This window comes from Platalea leucorodia, assembly GCF_965183815.1.
Source record: "Platalea leucorodia genome assembly, chromosome: 17".
NCBI lineage: Eukaryota > Metazoa > Chordata > Aves > Pelecaniformes > Threskiornithidae > Platalea > Platalea leucorodia.
Genome location: NC_138839.1, coordinates 7,647,571 through 7,667,608, shown reverse-complemented (window position 1 = coordinate 7,667,608; position 20,038 = coordinate 7,647,571). Strand labels below are relative to the sequence as shown.

The following is a 20,038-nucleotide window of genomic DNA, read 5'->3' as shown; positions in this document are numbered from 1 at the left end:
AAAGAAATTTTAGGATTTCAGATGAAATCTGCGCAGGGATTGTCAGTTTGGGCAGCCAACAAGCCACAGGCGCTGGGTTTGCGGCACGGCGGCACCGGGGTGTTCTGCCACGGAAACAACACAGGTTTGAAGCCACCCCGGGGTTTGTTTTAAGCGTTCATATCATTATTTCCTCCAAAGGTGGAGCCAGCCAGACCTACAAGCACCACCTTTGCTGACAGAAGTGCTTCACTGTCGGAGTGCTTCAAATTAGGAGGGAATCGTGATTTCTAGAAGCATCCAATACCCACTTCTTAAACACAATTTGTTGCTTCTTCAGAAGAGAAGCTTTGAAAGGCTCCCGCAAGCGCGGAAGGGTCTTAAGACGCTGAACCACACACAAAAACAGACAAAAAGAAATAATTAAGTGTTTCTTCACTGCTCTGCCAAAGACCTGGCTTCAAGCCGTCAGTGTTCCCCTCTCCAGAAACGGGCTGGCAAGGGACTGAATTAAGAATTTGGCAGGTAGTGTTTCTAGTTCACCTCTAAAACCAGCATTAACACCACCAGGACACTATGTGTTGCCACAATTGGTGATTTCTTTTCTCATTTAAAACTCAAACTGACAGAAGTTACATTCTACTAAAAGCTTAAAAATCAAGCATTTGGGTGACTTAACACTGAAGGCAAATATATTTAAAACCTGTGTGTTCCCCTGCAACCAAGTCCTGGACCAGTGCAAAAGAATAAAAAACCAGAAATCCTGAAGCAACATGTGGAAAATCCTCATCAGGGTATTATTACACCATGGAAGCACTATCATTTCTAATTTTGCTGTGATAAATCGTGCTTTAACCATTCAGCTCTAAAATGAAGCACTCTCAAACGTGAAAACACAATCAGAGACTTCCCAGCATTGCAAATCTCTTCCTCGCGCGCTCCAACGCAAACATTCGTCCACGTTTTTCCAGAGCCAAGGGAAACATAAGGAAATAGCCGCTTTACGGGGACCGCAGCGCTGCGGCAAGGCTGTGAGCACCCACCGATCGCCGTGCCTTTTCCTCAGCCAACCTTGGACCCCTGACCCAGCTTGTATTTTTGCTGGCAGGAATGGTTATGCAAAAAAAAAAAAAAAAAAAATAGATCTCATATTAGCAGTTTTAGATCTATATTCAGGCACGATTCTGATCTGTTATTTTGTTTCATCAAGTTAATTCCAATTTATACCGGTGTAGATAAACACAATTTATCTTCCAGCCAGGTAGAACACAAAACCCTCTTTGGAGCGGATTTTAAGACTACTGTGCTGCAATCGCCCCCGGTACTCGGGGAGCAAACGAGGTCCTCGCCCTCTCCAGCACAACGCCTCGCAATCAGGGGAAGGAAAAAAAGACCACAGGGGAAACAGCAATAATTCTGCAGTCGCAGAAAAGTTGTTACCCTGTTTTTCTTTCCCCCTCTCTTGCTCCGAGGAAGCGATGGGCGAGTGCTTCACAGCCGTACCTGTTCGATTGTTTCCATGTCGTCGCTTGAAACCGTTTGAGAATTTTGGAGTCCCATCACGAGCTAAAGATACTTTACAAGGGAATAATTGCATTTGCTAACAGAATTCTGTTTGCACTTTAAAAACCTCTAATAAAAATAGAATATATACTGTGTTTTTTATAAATAGATTACACATTTAGCTTAGCTGAGTTTCATTACATTCCCCCCCCGACACTTTTTTTTTTTTTTAAAGAATTTTGTTTTTTCGTTGTGTGAACTAATATGATAATTACTAAGTCTTTGAAAAAGATGTTTGTACCACATTATTCTTTGGACATTTTTGAACATGCATCCACAAAAGCAACTGCCATTTGTTTACTGAAAACATTTTTTGTACAAACCCATTTTAGGAACTTGATCTATTATTACACTGCTAACAAGCAAAAAAATTTGCTTCCTTGAAATCCTCTTTTAAAAAATGAGAAACGATGAGGAGGATTTTCTGATTGTAAGTCTAAAAAAGTGTCAATATGACACCGCATTAAGAATAGAAAACAAAAATAAAGTATTTACAGCTTTACAAAGGAAAAAAGAAAGAGGTCATCAAAATCATTTCCAGCATTTTCACCGTTTTTTTCTGGCAAGCTTTTGATCTGGTGTCTACAGAGTGGTTAAACGCAAACGGAACAGGACCACTGTCAGCTAAATCAGCAGCATCGCTCGAAACTAAACCAAAGACCTCCTAGGGAAACTATCAAGGACCAACCCCCGTAACTGCCGAAAGGCTGGTCCACCGAGTCCTACACAGCCTAAATGAAAATAAAACCCCGATCCCAAGTATGAAAACACCTTTTCTTCTCTAAAAATGGATTACATATGGTTATAAGAAACAGACACCAACAACCATGGTCATTTACCGGCATACACATCACCATCGTACACATTATTTCTATACCCCCTCTACTACAGACCCACATCCCCTACACTTACCAACAAATGCAACCCTATCACAGATGCTCCTCGTAATTATGGCTACGAGATAAACTGCAGGTAACAGCCAGCTTCTTTCGACAGCTGAATTTCTGCTTCCTCACTTGGCTCTCACTGTCAAACTGAGGATATTCTTTCCTACCCTCAACATACCAGCTACTAGTTTCAAGAACACTCAGCCTTTTTCCTACTAGGACACTGAGTTTTAAAGAAAAAAAAAAAAAACCAAACAAACCCAAACAGCAGCTAAGCCGGACGGCCATTCAAATTGCTCCGTTTCTCCAGTACCAAAGAGCATTTCATAATTGAGGAGAGCTGAACGCCAGCCTCCGACGAGGCTGACTCACTGTGCAAGTAGATTGCTTAACAATGCCTCCACCAAAGTCACTAAAGCATTACAGACATTCAGCTTCGGCAGACGGTTTCTCAGCCTCGTGAGAAACTACATATTAGCAGCTGAAGTTCATACAGGCTTGAAAACCTTAAGAGTACTTTATTGAAAACATGCAGTCCCAGCCCCCTCAAAAAAATATCACATCTCTTGCCCCCCCCCCCCACTTGCAGCCCTAGTGAACATGACATTTACCACTTTGGCCACCTACGAAATAATAGGAACGAGCACTTTGGAATAAGGTTTCTTTTCCAGAGAAAAGTTATCTACGTCTACGTGATGAAACAGGCTTTGAAAAAGCCCCTAACCCACACCACAAGAACCAAGAAGTTGCTAGCTACTCTAGGAATAACTGCACCGAGTAAGGATCAGTAAGGAAACCACAAGAATATCCTTGGATCTATTTTCCTGGACAGAAGCCACTGATTGTGGATCGTGGCCTCCACACTGTGGATCCAGATGGATCATCCCAGTGCTCCCCCCCACTCTGAAAAACACAGGGAGCCCATTTGATCGACGTGGCCTAAAAGCACCATCGTGTCCAAGCAGGAGACGGCTCCGAACAGCGATGCAACTCCAGGCAGCAACGCAGGAAACTCAAATTGAGAAGCCATTACTGTGCCCACAGCTACAGTGCGAGCAGAAACCCTCCGAGGTCCTGCCCCTCTGCACCGCCGCCCACGGCGGAGAGACATTCCTGCCCAGGAACGCGCCCTTTGCCGAGACACTTGTGCTCTTTCTGGAAGAAAGCAACACTGATCTATTCTGGCTGTATGCTTACGATGCAACCCTGCTGATTTCAGATCAATACATAGGAGAGGCTTGGAAACAATACTCAGGAAGCTAAAAAGATTGGCCAGCTTACCTTTACCTAACACTGAGAGGGTGCTTAAACTGGGTATTTCCCTGTCCAGTCCTAGCACTGCTCCTGCACAGCAGTTTCTAAGCTTCCTGGCAGGGAAAAAAAAATACATTTGGTATTTACTCCAAGTCTTGCAACTGCTAGTTAACTACACAGTTACCTTTAGGCAGTATTAACTACACTTTCAGTCTTGGTCTAAAAAACAAACAAAAAATTATTGGCTGAGGTTTATACCCTGTTTTTACCTGGCTGAGGTGCTACAATTCCCATTAATAACCACAAACAGCTTGATGATGCCAGAGTTTCCTCAAATACCACCAAGTGATCTGACTTTTGATGCTGCTTTCTCCTGTGTAAAAATACAGAAAGATTGACAAAGCCTAGGTCTTCTCACTTTCTCACAGAGAAAGCACATGGCTGTTCCTCCCTGATTCTAGGGCAACAGTAGTTTGGGATTCATTTTACTACGCCCTAAAAAGGATTACAGTATTTTCCGATGTTCAGCTTTTCTGAAGAACAGTGGTCTGGAACTCTCCCAATGTCATGTCTCAAGCCTACATCTATACCACCGCAAGTCAGTTTATCCTGATGCTTCAACTATCCCACTCTAAACATCATGAAAGCAGCATAAAATGGAGTTATCTCCCTGTCAGCAAAGTAAAATCTGCAAACACTACGGTTTTAAAAAAAAAAAAAAATCCTGAAAAAAAGAAAACACAGAACACCACGGGAACTGAAGGGCTGATTCCCCTCTTAATCCAATCACTGGAAACAAAGGCATTGTAATACGACATTCCTCCTCAAAAGAAGCTCTACAGATAACTAACATGTGCAAATGTGTTTTTAGCTTTCCTTTCCCCAAGAGATAACTGTAGCCCAGCAGGGACCAAACATTCCATATAAATAAGGCGAGCTTTTTTTTTTTTTTTTTTTTTTGCATAGTAGTTTATCAGTGATAGTCCCACCCCACTGAACCCTCCGTTCTCCACCTGCTTTGCCACCGAGCTGAGACCCGCTTCTTCAGATTCTGGAGCCTAGCAGAAAGCTCGTACAAATCTCAAAGGCTCCTTCACCCAAAAAGCTGGAATGAAGAAATTCCTTTTAATATTGTGTAACTGCTTAATCCTAAAAGCTGTCTTCTAAACCCGCTATTATTTTTAAATGTTTACAGTTCAATTTGGAGGCATTCTTTTTTGTGCCAGACATCGGTAATTGCACCGTAATTGTCCTGGGTTCACTTCTCGTTTTGCCAGTGTTCCTTTTGCCAATCAGTGCAGCAGTTCAATAAAACCATAAGCTTATTGAAATATCCAGAGCCTTTGCAGCACCATTCTCTGCTGCTACCAGATTTTTTTTTTAAATAATATTTTTTATAAAAACACCTGCTATTAATATTCCACTGGAGCTCAAAGTGGCTCAGCTTGGGGCAAAGGCACAATTAAAACACCATGTTTTCTTACAGGACTCTGCATTTATGATTTGTATAACAATAGAAATTTACAGCACCAATCCTTGGGTGGGGTGGGGATGCGTGTAGGAATGAGTCCTTAGAAACCCTGTGCAAGGGCTTACAAGTCTTTTTTTCACTCCCATCAGTGTACTGTTTTGTGATCTTTTCTTGTATCTTCCCTTTTACTGGAATGCTCCAACTACGTATCAGCTGACCATGGGCTCCACATCCGTCTCTCTGTCCAACTCATCCTGAATTTCATCTGTGTTTCCTGAGTCACTGCTGGCTACAGAGCTGGGAGATGGAGAATTTCTGTAGAAAAAAATCAGAGAAGGAAGGGTTTAGACAAAAAAGTATCAATGACAGAAGGAAAACAGGAACCGTTACAGAAAATGGTCACTTTCACTTCCCAAAAGAATTTGAAATGTCCTTTATTAACATTAAACTTTGGCTTTACAGTAAATATCAGTAGTAAACATAAGCATCTCTCGTGCTGCTACCCCACTCCTGCCATCTCCTATACAAAGGCTGCCCTAGGTTTACGGATGGGGAAATGGAAGCTAAATCCCATGAGCATCCTACAGAGACTCTCATCATCCATAACATGTACAGTCTTGAAAACTCAAAAAAAGTTCATCATCATCTTTTAAGCCAGGCTGTGAACTGGGGGCAAGCAAGAGGTAAGAAAAATCCTCACCATAGTATAGGGTTCCTAACACATGAGAAGATTAAAACACAAGTTCTTCACACAAGTCCATAGTCAAGATTTAATTCAGGGGTTGGTTTGCCTGTTTTAAGAGTTCTAGGTCTATGACACGAAGGCTAAGTGTCCGTCCAAGTTAGAGAAGAGGTAAGTCCATTTATACAGTCCTATGGGTGACATCCCTGTTTTTACCAATAGGTGTTGAATCCTTAAAAGTGCTGCTGTGTGTAGGAACCTATACACTGTTACAGAGCTCCTTTTAAGACTGATATTTGACCCTGAACAAAACAAGATTATCTAGAGGACAAAGCTTTGGGACAGAATGATACTGTTGCCTTTAGACAACTTGGCAGGAAACAAGAGCAAAATAAATTCTTGAAGCGCCCCAGGCAGAACGGTAACACCTTATTACCTGTCAGCTGAGCCTTTGATAAGCCTACGACAGGTTTCCATTTGTACATCCAGGCCCCTTTTCATACTACACATTTCCATATATTCATGAAGGTGGCGATTCATGTCACTCTTGGCCGTGGCCAATTCCAGCTGTAAGAAATAAGAGAAAATAATCAGCCTAAGGTGACTTGCTAGCAGCTCCTCCCAGCTTCACTCAATTTTACATACTGGTGAGGATGCTAAAGCTGCCCAGAGCCAATCCAAAACACCCGCACCATATACGCCTAACCTCAGCGTTGTATACTGCCAATGTATTCATCAGCTTATGAGGTGTAATTTAATCAGAGCTCCACACTGTTTTTAAGCAGCCCTCAAGTTTTTTTTCTGCTGCTTGGCATCTTGTTTGTCAACATGCAGTAATTAACGAAAGCATATTCTAGGCAGGGCAAAGACTTTGAGAAGCTACAGCTGTTGTGTCTGGCAACCTCTGAGGCCACCTCTTGTAAAGCATTTCCCAGTGTGATGGCAGATACGCAAGACAAATGGGGGAAAAAGAATAATAATGCATTTTTATTCTCTTTGTTCTGAAGGTTCTCTCTCCACCAGCTAGATTTATGCTTCCTCCATAATAGGGCTGTATAGAGAATGGTATTTAGAAAAAAAATTACAAGGGTATGTCAAAGGAAAACACCTTTGCATTCTTAGATGTATAGATATTCCGCCTTTCCTCCGTGGGCATACTGGACTAGAACGCTGCGCGTGTTTTCATCATTAGAAACAATTAATATTGTCACGAACAACTTCCTTACCTCTATCTGCCCTATTGTTTCTTGGTATTCCTTGTCTCTCGTTTTAAAGAAAGACTCTGTTTCGTGGATCAAGTTTCCCAGGTTTTCTTCCTGCAGGGGAAAGGAGAACACAAAGAATTAGCAAGAAACCAACAAGGAATTCAGTAGCAGACTGACGATTTTCTTATTTAACCTCACTCAGAAATGCAGATTGTTATGCTCTTCCACGCAAAGATTTTTTTTGTTTTTTTAATACATTTTTACACCCGCAAGGAATAGTCTGCTGCTTAAAACTGGCGTACCAGGCAACACATTTTTGTACCATGACCGTGGCTTTGTACACACAAAGATAAAGTCTCTGATCAAGGAACCTACAGACCAGGGCTCCAGCAATTAAACACAGATACCTGATGCATGCCAAAGAACCAAACCTATGGATTTTCCTGAACCTTTCCCAGTCTGATCACGCTTAGATAGATTGTAATTGCTCTCCAGTCACAAAACAATTTTTTCTTGCATTGACCACACCACTACTTACAGCTTTGCACCAGAATTTTCATTTTCCAATTACATATTATTACTCTCGAGTCCTTTCGGTCTCCGTTACCTCACTTGTATGCTCTGCACGCATTGTTTCCTACTGAAATTCCTCACTTAACTGCTAGATAAAGCGAGCTCACTCCAGCACACTACCAACGAAAATATCGCGTAAGAACACGTGCTGTCCCACAGGAAACATCCTGCCAGACAACAGCTCCCGTATCATCATTGCTTTGGATCGACAGTACGGTCTGGGCTACAAAACACACAGCACTATTTCATGCTGTCACAAAGAGGCTAAAACAATGTCATTATTCTCTCTTTCATGTTATTACCTACCTCCCTTTTCCAGAAAAACATTTATCATCAGTTTCATGCAACTGCACTGATGAGCATTAATTATGTTTCCATCCTTTGGCTGCATCTGAGGCAGCTTTATCAGGATCGTAGCTGGCATCCCGTCAGGCTAACCAGCCTATAGCTACAAGAATCATTCCACTTATCCTTTTATATGCAGAAGCGCTTTAAGGAGGAAGGTCATAAAAGAAGGTGGCTAGGGCACCGTGTAAGAACTTGAAAGGAATAAAGCCAGTGGAAGGAGGATTCAGGCATGTAAAGCACTATGTTAAAGACCAGGCACAGACGGAGCAGTCTTTATTCTGAATCTCCATCTACAAGACAAATCTACCCTTTCCTTGTATAATTTTCATTTAGAAGGATTTAAGCTTCTTAAAACCTTTAGAGTTTTCGCACGGAAGGTCTGAGTTCGGCAATATTCCTCTGATAGCTGTGCTTATACATGCACACATGGGTATATGCAAATAAATCTGTCACTAATTCCAGCACATGGCTACACATTATCGCTCTGCCACTCTCCCTGCTCAAAAGACGACATGTAGCTAAGTACGCTGCTTTCTGCAGTCCTAGCACTTCTGAGTAATCTCCGCAGTTTCAGAGTATGCCAGATGATACACAAACGGGAAGATGTAAATTCACACACCCCTGGCAGTCAACGCAAGACAATATTCAGGAGACTGCTGCCTCAGCATCTTTACACTACAGCGATGATGGAAGAAGGCAGGATTATTTCTTACCTACTGCCGTCGTGCTACTCAGTAATGAAATACTAGCGTCGCATTTAAGACTACCCGCACAAAGCCAGACCTTGCCATTTCAATCTCTCTTTAGGCCTGTTTAAAAAGGCTCAGGAGTCACTGAATGAGACAGCATGCAGCCATTAACTTACTTTGTGCGGGATCTTAAGGATTAAAAGCAAGCTGCTTATTATCCACCAACGCCAGGAGATTCCTATTGACTGGGAAGACGGAAGCAAAAGATTCACGGGTTCAGAAGATCCCTGGGGCCTTACGCAGTCCTGCAACCACAGCTTCTTTGTTTGTGATGGGCTGGACGTACGTTAACATCTTCCACGGACCATACTGGAGTTTATTTTTCTCCCCACTAGAATAATTGTACAATATCATCCCCCACACTATCTGTACTAGTTTGACAATTAAAGTGTGACTGATAATCTACAGAGAAAGTGAGATGCTGTGTGGAAGATACAGGGCTTCAGACAAACGACTGCTTAGGGTGATAGACTGTGTGATCCGCCTATAACAGCGAGATGCATTGGACCTTTTGACACTCGCTTGATACTTTTTAATACTCGGTTTGAAGGAGCAGAAGAAGTGAAGTTTGGCAAATAAACTGATTGCACAGAGTGAAAAGCAACCATAGAGAGAAAGCACTAATAGGATTTTAAAATCAAAGCAAGTTTGCGTGGCAAACTAGATCACCAGTCAAATATCCAAAGGCTCAAATAGCTAAAAGAGCAGCTGAGGGGTACAGCTTCTGCAGAGAATAGTTCGAGAAAATAATAAAATAAACTCACCTCTCCTTGGAGGTCAATTGAAGGATTGCAGTTTGTGAAGTCTTCCCAAAGAAGCAACGTTTCCTCATTCTCCTCCCACGTTAAACTATCACAGTCGTCATCAAAATCGAACGTCTCACGACTGTTAAGATAACGGGAAGAGCATTAGCGAAAACTACTCCAGCCCCACTCCCTCAGTTCTTCAGTTAATCTTCTAGAAAAAAGGGGCCATGAGAACTGAATGAAGGAGACAACACAGCCGCTGAAAGTCCTCACGGTTTTTACAAACAGGCTTTACCACTGTCCAAGTCCCTCGCTCCCGGGCTCTTTGCCACCCCAAAGCAGCATAAAAGATCCTTGTTAGCATTCCTGGTTCAAGTACACAGTCCTAGCTCTGTCCTCCAGATGGTGCTGCACATTAGTTTCCCCTGTTTGCAAAACCACAAAAATGTTTTAAACTATTCTTTTTAGACATGGGAAAATAAGCCCAAACACAGTTTGAGGAATTTTACAAGAAACAGCCACTAGAAGACTCCCTGCTGATTTTCACGTCGAAGTTCAGCCAACATTCTCCCTGCAGCACTTAAAAACATTATTTTCAAAAGTAACAACTATGAAAAAACTGAACCCCAAAATGATGCGCAGGTGAACATAAATACTTATTGTTGACTTGAACAACGAAGATACTACTACGGCCACTTCAGACTGAGAACAAACAGTGGCAAGAGTGGCCTTTAACACTGTTATTTGGCCAAGCTCCTTTAGTACGGCCAGTTGTGCAATAAAGGAAAGTTTCAGGAGGCACTTGAGTCCCCTTGGGTTTGAACAGCAGCAGAGCGAAACACTAGTAGCTGCTTCTTGTCCTTGGTAAGGAGTCCTGACAAAAATCTGAAATTGCTCCCAGCAGCAGTCCGCTAATTTCGGACTGATGCATTTTTGTTACTTTAGCTCACTTCCTTTTAAGCAGATAACATCTCAGCCCGGAAGCTGAGTCCACTATTGTCTTTAGGAGGCTGAAGAGCTTGGCAAAGGAGGCTATTTGTCTATACTCAGCATGACTTTAAAAAATAATTTTAAAAAAAACTAATAAACTTGGACATCCATGATTGTGCCTGTTGCAATTCTTCAAATTAGTTTCTTTTTGCAAGAGCTATCCTTGTCAGAGAGCACAACGGCTCCCAGTCCTGACTGCTGCTTACTTCAGACATAGTGTTCAAATCTGACATTTTACTACTCGACACTTAAAAGATTAAGTTTTTTTACAGGTAAAATGCAAGTTGATTTGTTTCTGTTAATGAAGCAAGCTATTCAGCTATTTGTAAGCTCTTATTTTCTACTTCACAAAGCCCCCAAACCCAGACTTCCTTAGAAATGTCTCATCTCCAATAAGCCATGAACGCTGCTCTAGATCAGCCCAATTGGAATGTATCAACAAGATTCCTACAGCACTTTGTGCCATATGTAACGGGACCAGGAGGTAGGGATTTCATTAGCAGCACCAATAAAAACTGGGTATCACAGGACAGGTTTAAGAACAAAACTAAAAACTAAATGCATTACCAACCTAGTAGCTAAAGCCTCTGGCTTTTCTAAAAAAAAAAAAAAAAAAATCACACGCTATCTGTTGTCACACTGAATTCTAGCAGTAGAGAAGTCAAAAATCTGTATTTATTACACCAAATGTTAATAAGGGCCTAAAGACACCTAAAACGAGAGTCCTAACAAGAGGAGTTACCTACAACTTTTGCAAAAAACATGTCCTCCTATACGTGAAATTCAGGCAGAAAGAAAGAGACACACACCCTGAAAACAGAACTTTTGGCAACAGCTGACAGCAGAAGAGGAGCTAGGGCTTCTTAGACAGTTTCTTGTGTACTCCTACGTATTAAATACTGTCCCACATTGTGTGGGAAAGCACTGGGAATTCTTCCCTCTGCAGTCGCTGCAGAAGTTGGCAGAAGACACCCATATTCAAATGCTAGGAAAGTCAGACCTACGGCGCTTGCTGGGGCTTTTCTCTGCCAAAAGAAAATGGCAGAGGCCCTCAGAAGTCTCACCAGGCTGTGGCCATCTCCCTCAGCTCTAGAACAGCAGGGCACGTTGCCAGCCAGCTTCCTTAAGTGCTTGGTGTAGCACCAAGGTGCAGAGCCTCTTCTCAGCTGCTGCAAGCTTCCTAACACTCCAATTTGGGGTAAAGCTTTAGGCAAAATAAATTGCAATTCTTCCAGTTTGGGAGACCAGACTTTGCAGCAAGTCTTACAACACGGACATTCTTCGAATCTATAAACTGTTGTCCCCTGCTAGAACTGATCTTCCGGACAGATCCACCACTACCATTTGCCTATAGCTCAACTGACAAATCACGCAAAATACTAGAGCTGTTTGTATCCATTTCAAACTAAACTTTCAGTGAGGCTGCCAAATTCTATCTAGCCCAAGCAGCAGCAAGGTTCTTTCCAAAACTCTAGAAATCTAACGTTCAGCCAAACATACAGGATATGTTTGTACTTTTTTTTTGTTGCATGTTTCTTCTTTTGCTACTGTTATAACAGCGTATAGTAGTAAAACTAGATGTTTGTAGGTTTTATATTCTCTATAGTTCCCCCTACTTCAGGGAGGAACAAAAATCAGTTACTTTTATTTCAACTTCCAGAAGACCTTCAAGTATGTACCATGCTGGCAGCTCAGGTGTTCTGGGACTACGTCTGCATTTCAGAATAAGTTTTCCCCACATCGTCCACGATACTCACAGCTGATTAAACATACGCTTCATTTCATCCGTGATGTTCAAAGAACAGCTGACCTCATCGTCAGAGAACCTGCCATTGTCTCCATCCTGTTCAGAGAGGTCATCATCAGACGTGAGCTTGCGTTCTTTCTTCTTGGAAGCCACCTTAATTGGAGAGAAGAGCAGTAACTAGAAGGTTCAACTGAGGTGCTGCGCCATGAGGGGCGGAAATAAAGAAGGAGAGGCATTAGGTTTGAGCGAATATAACTGCTTATCGGTTCCCAGGCAATTCAGGGATTGCTCGTATTCAAGACAGGAATTGCATCTGTTAATGAGTGGTCAACACAGAGCACAAGGAAGCAGTTCAGACCGGCGAAGAGCAAAGCAAGCTGCAGGCTGCCAGCGCTCTACAGATGTTCATCTGTTCACTGACACCAGTCTATGATCTACCAGAGAACATGCAGAGGTTAGAATGATACAGGGTAAAAGCGTAAGCTGGCAGGAGTGCCCAGGCAGCAGGCTTGAGAGCAATGACAGAACTCTCCCTCTCCTGCCACCACCACAGGCTGTTGCTCCCAGCGTTGAACCACCACAAAAGAGCAGACGGGAAGCCTTTCTAGATAGCCTTTATTTCAGGGTCATCCCACCCCATCAGCAGAGGAAGACTGCTAGTCTTCAGCTTGACGGAAGAAGGGTTAACCGAACCAGAAAATGCCTGGACAACCTCAAAGAAATGAAGTTCATAGACGTGCAGAGAATTCAAGGGATACCCCTGCAAAGGGTGCAGAGGATCACTTCTTCATCTGAGGACTGTGAACATAAAAGATATTCACAGATGGTGCCACAGAGTCACAAACACACACTCCGCTCCCAACCCACTGCAGTTTTTCCTCTACTTGGCATATAAGCCGGCCCTTATCGGTATTGTTCTCCATGCCGATCATTTTAACCACTGCATGCTTGACCAAAAGTGCGCTTTGCAGTTACCTTTGAGCAGAAAGACACAGCAATTCTACTCAAAGACAAGAAGGAACCACTAGCACAATGCAATGGCTCAACATGCTAGAAAAATAATTGTCTCCAATAAGGAAATCGAGTCTTTTGGGATACATAAGAAAAAAAACCCCACCAAACATTTTGGCAACTTCACTACAGCCAGAAAGCACAACCAGTGGAGACCACGAGGATCTTTTACAGTGTTTTTGTACAGCGTTTAGCACACTATGTGGCATCACTATACAGAGAAAAGCATCAGACTTATTGAAAGACTGAACAAGACACATTTAGACCAAAGTAGAAGGAAGCTGGGTTAATCACAATTGAAATTGCAGTTATGACAGAAGACCAACCGCATTGGAGTTACAGGTTTGCTCCACGCAGAGCTGTAACTGCTTGCTTTTGGAGCAAATTAAGTGACTTTCCTACTAGCACCAAGGAGCCACAAGAGCTCAAGGAAAGCAACTGGAGTTTCTAGTCTCACAAAGCAGTCATAGCGCACCACCACAGAAGTGTTATTTCTGGCCACGGAGCTTGAGCCAGAAATAAGAACATTCAGATGACAGTTCTACAAGCTTAAAACCTCTCACTTGCCAAGGGAACAAATGTGAGGAGGCCATTTATACAAACCTAGACCCTATAATGCTTTTTTCCTTGTGTTCATTGTAGACTAGCATCAGACTAACAGCATGTCTTAAAAGTCATCCTGAGACTTCTTTTTTTAAGCTCTCTAAAGTTTGTGCTCTTAGTACTACAGCAGCTTCTGCAGAAGAGAGCTACGCTTCAAGACGCAGAAAGAAGAAAATATGTCTACACAGCGAAATCTCAAGAGAAGGCAAATGACCTGGAGCACGCTCCTCAACACTGCTCCCTCTTGTCCCCTCACTTCTTGTCCTACCCTATGGAAAATTCATGGCCTAATCACCTGGAATATCTTGGAAACGTCTTCAGAGTTGCGCTGCTGCGCTACATCACACAGCTTGGCTGTGATATCGATTCGCCGACAGATGTCCATGTCCACCTTCATGGCCTTTTCTTGAATCTTTGTGTCCAGGTCTGTCATGGGCTGCAGGAAGGACAGTAGTGATTATCTTCTATTATTATACAGTTCAGGAAAGAAGAGATACCCCACAGTATCTCTCTAACCCCAGGGCATACCATTCTTAAACAACATTACATCTCGTGCTCCGGGAAAGGCACGCACAATCTAAATAGACTAGACAGCTAACAATTAACATTCATATCTGATTCTAATAAAATTTCAACTCAGAGTGATTTGCCACCAAAAACCCTATACCCACCCCAAAACAACTGCTAGATGTGGCAACAGTAAATTTGCATTGGGTCAATAAAGCTTTAAAAACGGAGGAGAAAAACCCTGTTGAGCATGTGCAGAACAGAATGAAATCTAAAACCTGTGAGTATGCAACGCTCCCCCCATTTCAGAGAGAAAAACCGTGCCTGCAAGGAGAAGTTGCTTTTAAAACAGAATCCAGGCTACGCAGCAACTTCATACATACTGTGAAAATATAAAATCAAGACTGGATCTAAAAAGATCCATGAAAGTTTGTGACACAGAAAATACTCCTCACTGGCATTGACCTGGCTTCCAGCCTAGCAAAAATTCTACATGAAAAATATTTTGTCTTGCTTCACTCTGCACAGTAATTACAAACATAATTTCTAAGAGATACTCCCACTCAGACAGTACAGCTGGCTCCTTATGAAGAAACATTGTTCCACAAAAAGCATATTTTCCAGCCTAGACGAGACTTACTCTGTTGAAAAGTACCACTTCAATGGCTAGGAAACGCTTCCACTTTGACCAGAAAAGCAGAAAAACTCTTTGCAGAGTTTTCTTAAATACAAAATCCTCTTTCCAAGAAGAAAGCTTTGGTGTGGGTTTGGTTTTTTGTTGTTTTTTTTTTTTTTTTTCTTTTTTTTTTTTTTAAATTACTAAGCAGAGTTGTTCTCCAGCCCCTGTCAACCACCTTTGGACAAGTTAGAGACTTTTGTTTTCCAAACACACTGAGAAAAAGAACTCTCTAAACACTGACACACTCTAAACACAATCTTATCAACTGAATAGGTACCAGCAATTCTTATTCACAGGAAAGCAAGAGTCACACGCCAACATTTTGCATTTCTCTGCTGTAAATATTTACACAGTGGGATTCAAAACAAGCATTCTCACTGCTCTCCTTAGGCTCTCTCCTGCCTTAGAGTTTGCAAAGCCCAAAGCACACTTTCTCTCGAGCTGAGGAGGATGTTTGCATTCACCACCACCCTTTTTATACACACCGAGCAACATTTCCTCCTCAGCGAAAAAGTCAGAGTGACGGAGCCCCAACAAGTTTCTCCCTTTCACACTGCCTCTAACCAAGCATGCTTATTCTCGATTAAACACCAAGAGACAGCTAACTGCCAAATTTCACATGAACAGATCGAGCGGCCCTGAGGGAATGTATGTGACACCAGGGAGCAGGTCCTGCAAGCTTATATAAAGACAGAAGGAAGCAGTTCTGCACAAAATTACAGAATAAATAAGCACAAGAGGACATATTCATTAGACAACTGGCATCAGCACTACTTCAGTCTTACAGAGAAAGGCATCTCACTTAATGTTCACCTGGCTTATCTTTCTAGATGCCTGCCGGAGTACGTGCTCTCAGTATGTCTAAGTGTAAGAAAATTATCCAGTCACAGTCTAGAAGATCCCCCAGCTTTGAAGGAAAGTCAATATCTAATGAGACATGAGGAAATTCCTGAGAAAACAAGGTTTTTTTGTTTTCTTTTCTTTTTTTAAATTAGGTCGAAGCAGCACTGGAAACAAAGTCAGATACCCGAACGAGTTACACTGGGTTAATCTCTTCAGAGCTTTCATAAAGGGAGTTGGGAAACACATATAGCGTGTTCCTTTTTGAACACGACTTTTTTGCGTGATTCAGAGCAAAATCCCCCTCGTTAGCAGTACGTGGTGCTGCACGGTGATGAACCCTTTACCCTAACCTGTGAGTTCTCCAACGTTTTTTTCCACGGCTGCAGATCTGAATGCCGGCACCGCCAGCTGTGGAGAACGGGGAAGGGAGGGAAGAGTCCGGGTTATGGGCTAAGCAGCAAGTTAATGCATCTCTACGCAGACCAGACAGGAAGCAGGGGGAAGGGTGATCTGTCTGATGCATTAGATCATAAAGGCAGCCATAATGCTAACTACAAAGCAGCACTCACTAAGACCATAACCTTTTTATGAATGAAGCCATTTGCATGACACACACATTTCACAAAGGCAGTGGGAGTTGGCCACTCTGCTCGCCAGTGTACTTACATCACTCATCAGACCCTTAAAGACCACAAGTTCTGCTTTCAGTCTCTCAATCTTTTCATTTAACTCCTCCTGGAGAGCTTCCGCTTCCTGCGCCTCCTGCAAGAGAAAGCACACAAAGAGCTCAGAGGTAATAGGCCAACATATGCTTCCTCGCTTAACCTGAGCAGGGCTGATAAGGCATGTCACCACCCCCACGTCGCGCTTTGTCAGAAACTTCAGCACCTTCCTGCTTCAGCTTCCAAACATTAACGCTATTCCCTAGCGTACGGCAACGCAGTCAGCCGCTCTAGCTACAAGAGTGTTTTTTAATTAAACAAATTCAATTAATTACTAGCGTACTAAAAGGTGCAGAGCAAACCTATACCTTTCAATACATACTACTCAAAACTTACCTCTCGCAAGGTTTCTACCATAGATTCCAGACTCATTCTTCTCGTTAGTTCCTCTTCCCATCTGAAAGACAAGATTTGCAGGCAAAGCGTTAACTGTGGAGAAAAGCAATTTCCCCCCCTCCCCCCCAAAAAATCACAAGTCTTCTGATAGTTGTAGGATGATGACAGTTATTTGAAATGTAAAGCAGATGGTCCCCCTCACTTGTACACCCTCAAACCAGTAACATTAAGTCTGTGAGAGAATAAAAGCTAAATCCACTTTCACTGGGATCAGTACTCTTCCTGCTCTCCTATGCAATATTTGGTTGCAAATAAGGTGGGAAATCTTCAGTGCAAAAAAAAAAAAAAATCAGTTGAAGGTAAGTTATCTGAATCAGCAGTCTTACTATTTATCTGTTCGGTCCAATCGATTCATATGTTTATGTGCCTCCTACATCAAAATCCTCAATAATCTACATGCCCCAGTCATTTCCCCAACACTACAATTGCAAGCAGAGTGCTCAGACAAGCATCCCTGAATGCAGGGTATATACGCTCACTGCTGCTGCAGTACCAAAAGGGTAGAAGGAATTACAGTTACAAACTGCATAATTAAACCTCACACCACAAGCATCATTATGTTTGAGTTCATTATTGGATTAAGCGTAAAAATATCCAGCAGTTCCTCTTTTTAAGCACCGAAACCCCTTAAAGAGCAAAACCTGGTATTTAACAATACTAACTCAAAAGTGAAGGTTCTTGAAAATGTGATGATACACTTCCATATGTACGGATATGGTTTGAGTTTGGGGGGAGGGAGGAAGTAAAATGTGTGCCACTCTTTTTGAATGGGCAGTAGTGCCACACGGGACTCGCCCAGTCTATTACAACAACAAGAATTACACCCCTGGCAAGGAAACTTTGGATACCACCCGATTAAAAACAATCCCGTGAACGTAATCTCCAAGTACCATCACGATAATTTCTGTTGCCACTTCAACACTTTTTATAGTTTAACTGGAAATGGCAAACCATCGGCCCAGAAATCTATTAAATCAAAGCATTCTTGAAAAACGCATGGTTAAATCTGCCAAAGCACATCGTTTCATCCTATTTTCAAATCCACAAAGAAATCTGGTGATGGCTAGATTGTGGGCTATTCCCATTGAGGCAGCTGATCTGATGCATACATCATCACGGTGCTACTCAATACATCCCTGCATTCAAAGCGCAAATTTAATCCCATCTGCAATGGACGGCAGGGCGGACCGTTTCAGCAGGAAAGGACGCAGGCAGGCACGGCGGTATTGCAGTTTGCCGTCTTCAGGCGCGACTGGAGGCACCTGAACGGGTTACATCTTAATGCAGCAGCAGCAGCTCCGACGAGCGCGGTGCCAAGATGCCACGCTGGCTACGTCCGCTCCTTCCTGCTATTGTGGTGCAGGAATATCCAGCATAACAGCGTGCGAATTCTCCATTGTACAGCTGAAGTTTGATTTATGCAGGAAGACTTCTTGCGCATCTTTTTACCAGCAACCATTTACTGCCAAGCAGAGTAAAATATTTAGGCTGAAATTTGCATTTTTTCATCCAATGTTTTAGCTTGTGTTTCCATATCCTATTTGTTTTTTGACTACTAATGACATGTACGTTTCTATAAAAATAGTAACTTCATTTTTCAGATTCTAATATTAAAGTCAAGAAGGTGAAATAAATTAAAGCAGTCAATTATATTCGCAATCTGTAAGATGGTCTCCTTCTGTTACAGAAGGAGTGTTGCATGGCTTTAATCATTCCTCCTGGTCTTTCTGCCAGCAGGCTGTCATTTATGGATGGAAGTCAAGCAGACATTGCAAAAATTGATATGCTGCTTCTCAAGGTTTTAACTGTTGAAATGAGGAATACTGGCTGCATTCAGGTTATCCCGCTGTATTATTTGCATCCCCACAGCACGCTGTGCATTCTGCAAGAAAAGGGTTGTATTTTTGGAAAACGTTATCTGCATATTTTTACTGACTATGCCAAAAGCTCGCAAAAAGGATTAGCATTCCTCCCCAGCAGTTCAGCCATTCTGGGCAGCTGCCAAAATTACGCATCCCAAAGTCTGCTCAGACTAACCTTCCTCATCCTGCAGAAATTCCAGTAGTTCCATTTCTTTCCTTTGTGCCAGCTAAAGTGCATTTTGCAGAACAGCGATTTACAGCCCTAATTCCCTTCCGTCAAACTCAAGACGGTGTCTTCAAGAGAAGAGGAAAAGGATGCCTTCTCTTTTACACACATACACACCCTCCCCACAATTTCTGTGTTTCTCTTTAATTATAGGAACAATAAAACAATCAGGTAATTTTTAAGCAAAAAGTTCATGCCTAACAGAAGGAGATTTACACCGGACTGATAATAAGGGTCCTGCTAACCAGTAGTATCCCATTCTGAACGTCAGAGCACATTTCTCCCACCCACTACCAAGCTGATTAACCTCATTTAACAGCTAAAAATGCCAATCTTACTTTCTCCTCACACTTAAACCTTAGGCTCTTTGTAGCGAAGAGAGGAAGAAGACGGATGGGAAGGTAAAGGATGACAATGGAGCAGAGGATTAATTCTCCGTTTAAACTTCCAAGGAAGTGAGACGATCGAAAGCTTGCTCATTCATATGATCATCCTGTATCTGCTGTAACACACAAGGCTTTAAAAGGGACCTTGGCAGCTGTGCTACTACACACGCCAACAAACGTAGTGGGAAGGAGTCAGCATGCCACTGAGATGATGCTGACTACTTAGGCTCTGACATCTTTAATATTCAACGTACTCTAAATTATTCTCCCAGCAATCAATATTTTTCTCTTCAGTTCCCGTCTAAAAGCAGAAGACATAGGCTTCCACAAGTCTTAATCCCAGCAGGCTGCGGATGCCCTCTGCTCCTTAGCAAACAGAACCAGTGACACCACTTGCATGTGCAGCCTAAAACGTCGATGAAAGGGACCAAAGCCTGGTCTCCCTTCATCTCGAGGAAGAGGAAAACACCACCTGATTAATCACCTCCGCAGCAGAAGCAGAGCGGACAGGCAACTCCTTTGCTGGATAACCACAGGAGAAGCAGCGGCAGGAATGACCAGGACTATAACCCCCAGAAGGGAAATGGCTGTACACGCTATAGGCTAAAA

At 42.6% G+C, this 20,038-nt stretch overlaps 1 protein-coding gene across 1 annotated transcript in view; it reads right to left on the bottom strand.

Moving 5' to 3' along the window:
• Positions 1-4,740: 4,740 nt before the first annotated feature.
• Positions 4,741-20,038, bottom strand: part of IFFO2 (intermediate filament family orphan 2) — a gene marked incomplete at its 5' end in the record, with an annotated part of 37,687 nt that continues 22,389 nt past the window's right edge. The window contains 8 exons of the mRNA XM_082328763.1: positions 4,741-5,469; positions 6,273-6,403; positions 7,063-7,152; positions 9,476-9,596; positions 12,205-12,347; positions 14,104-14,244; positions 16,504-16,599; positions 16,896-16,956. Of these exons, the coding sequence (XP_082184889.1) occupies positions 5,364-5,469; positions 6,273-6,403; positions 7,063-7,152; positions 9,476-9,596; positions 12,205-12,347; positions 14,104-14,244; positions 16,504-16,599; positions 16,896-16,956 (889 nt within the window). The 3' untranslated portion in view covers positions 4,741-5,363. The remainder of the gene's footprint in view (positions 5,470-6,272; positions 6,404-7,062; positions 7,153-9,475; positions 9,597-12,204; positions 12,348-14,103; positions 14,245-16,503; positions 16,600-16,895; positions 16,957-20,038) is intronic.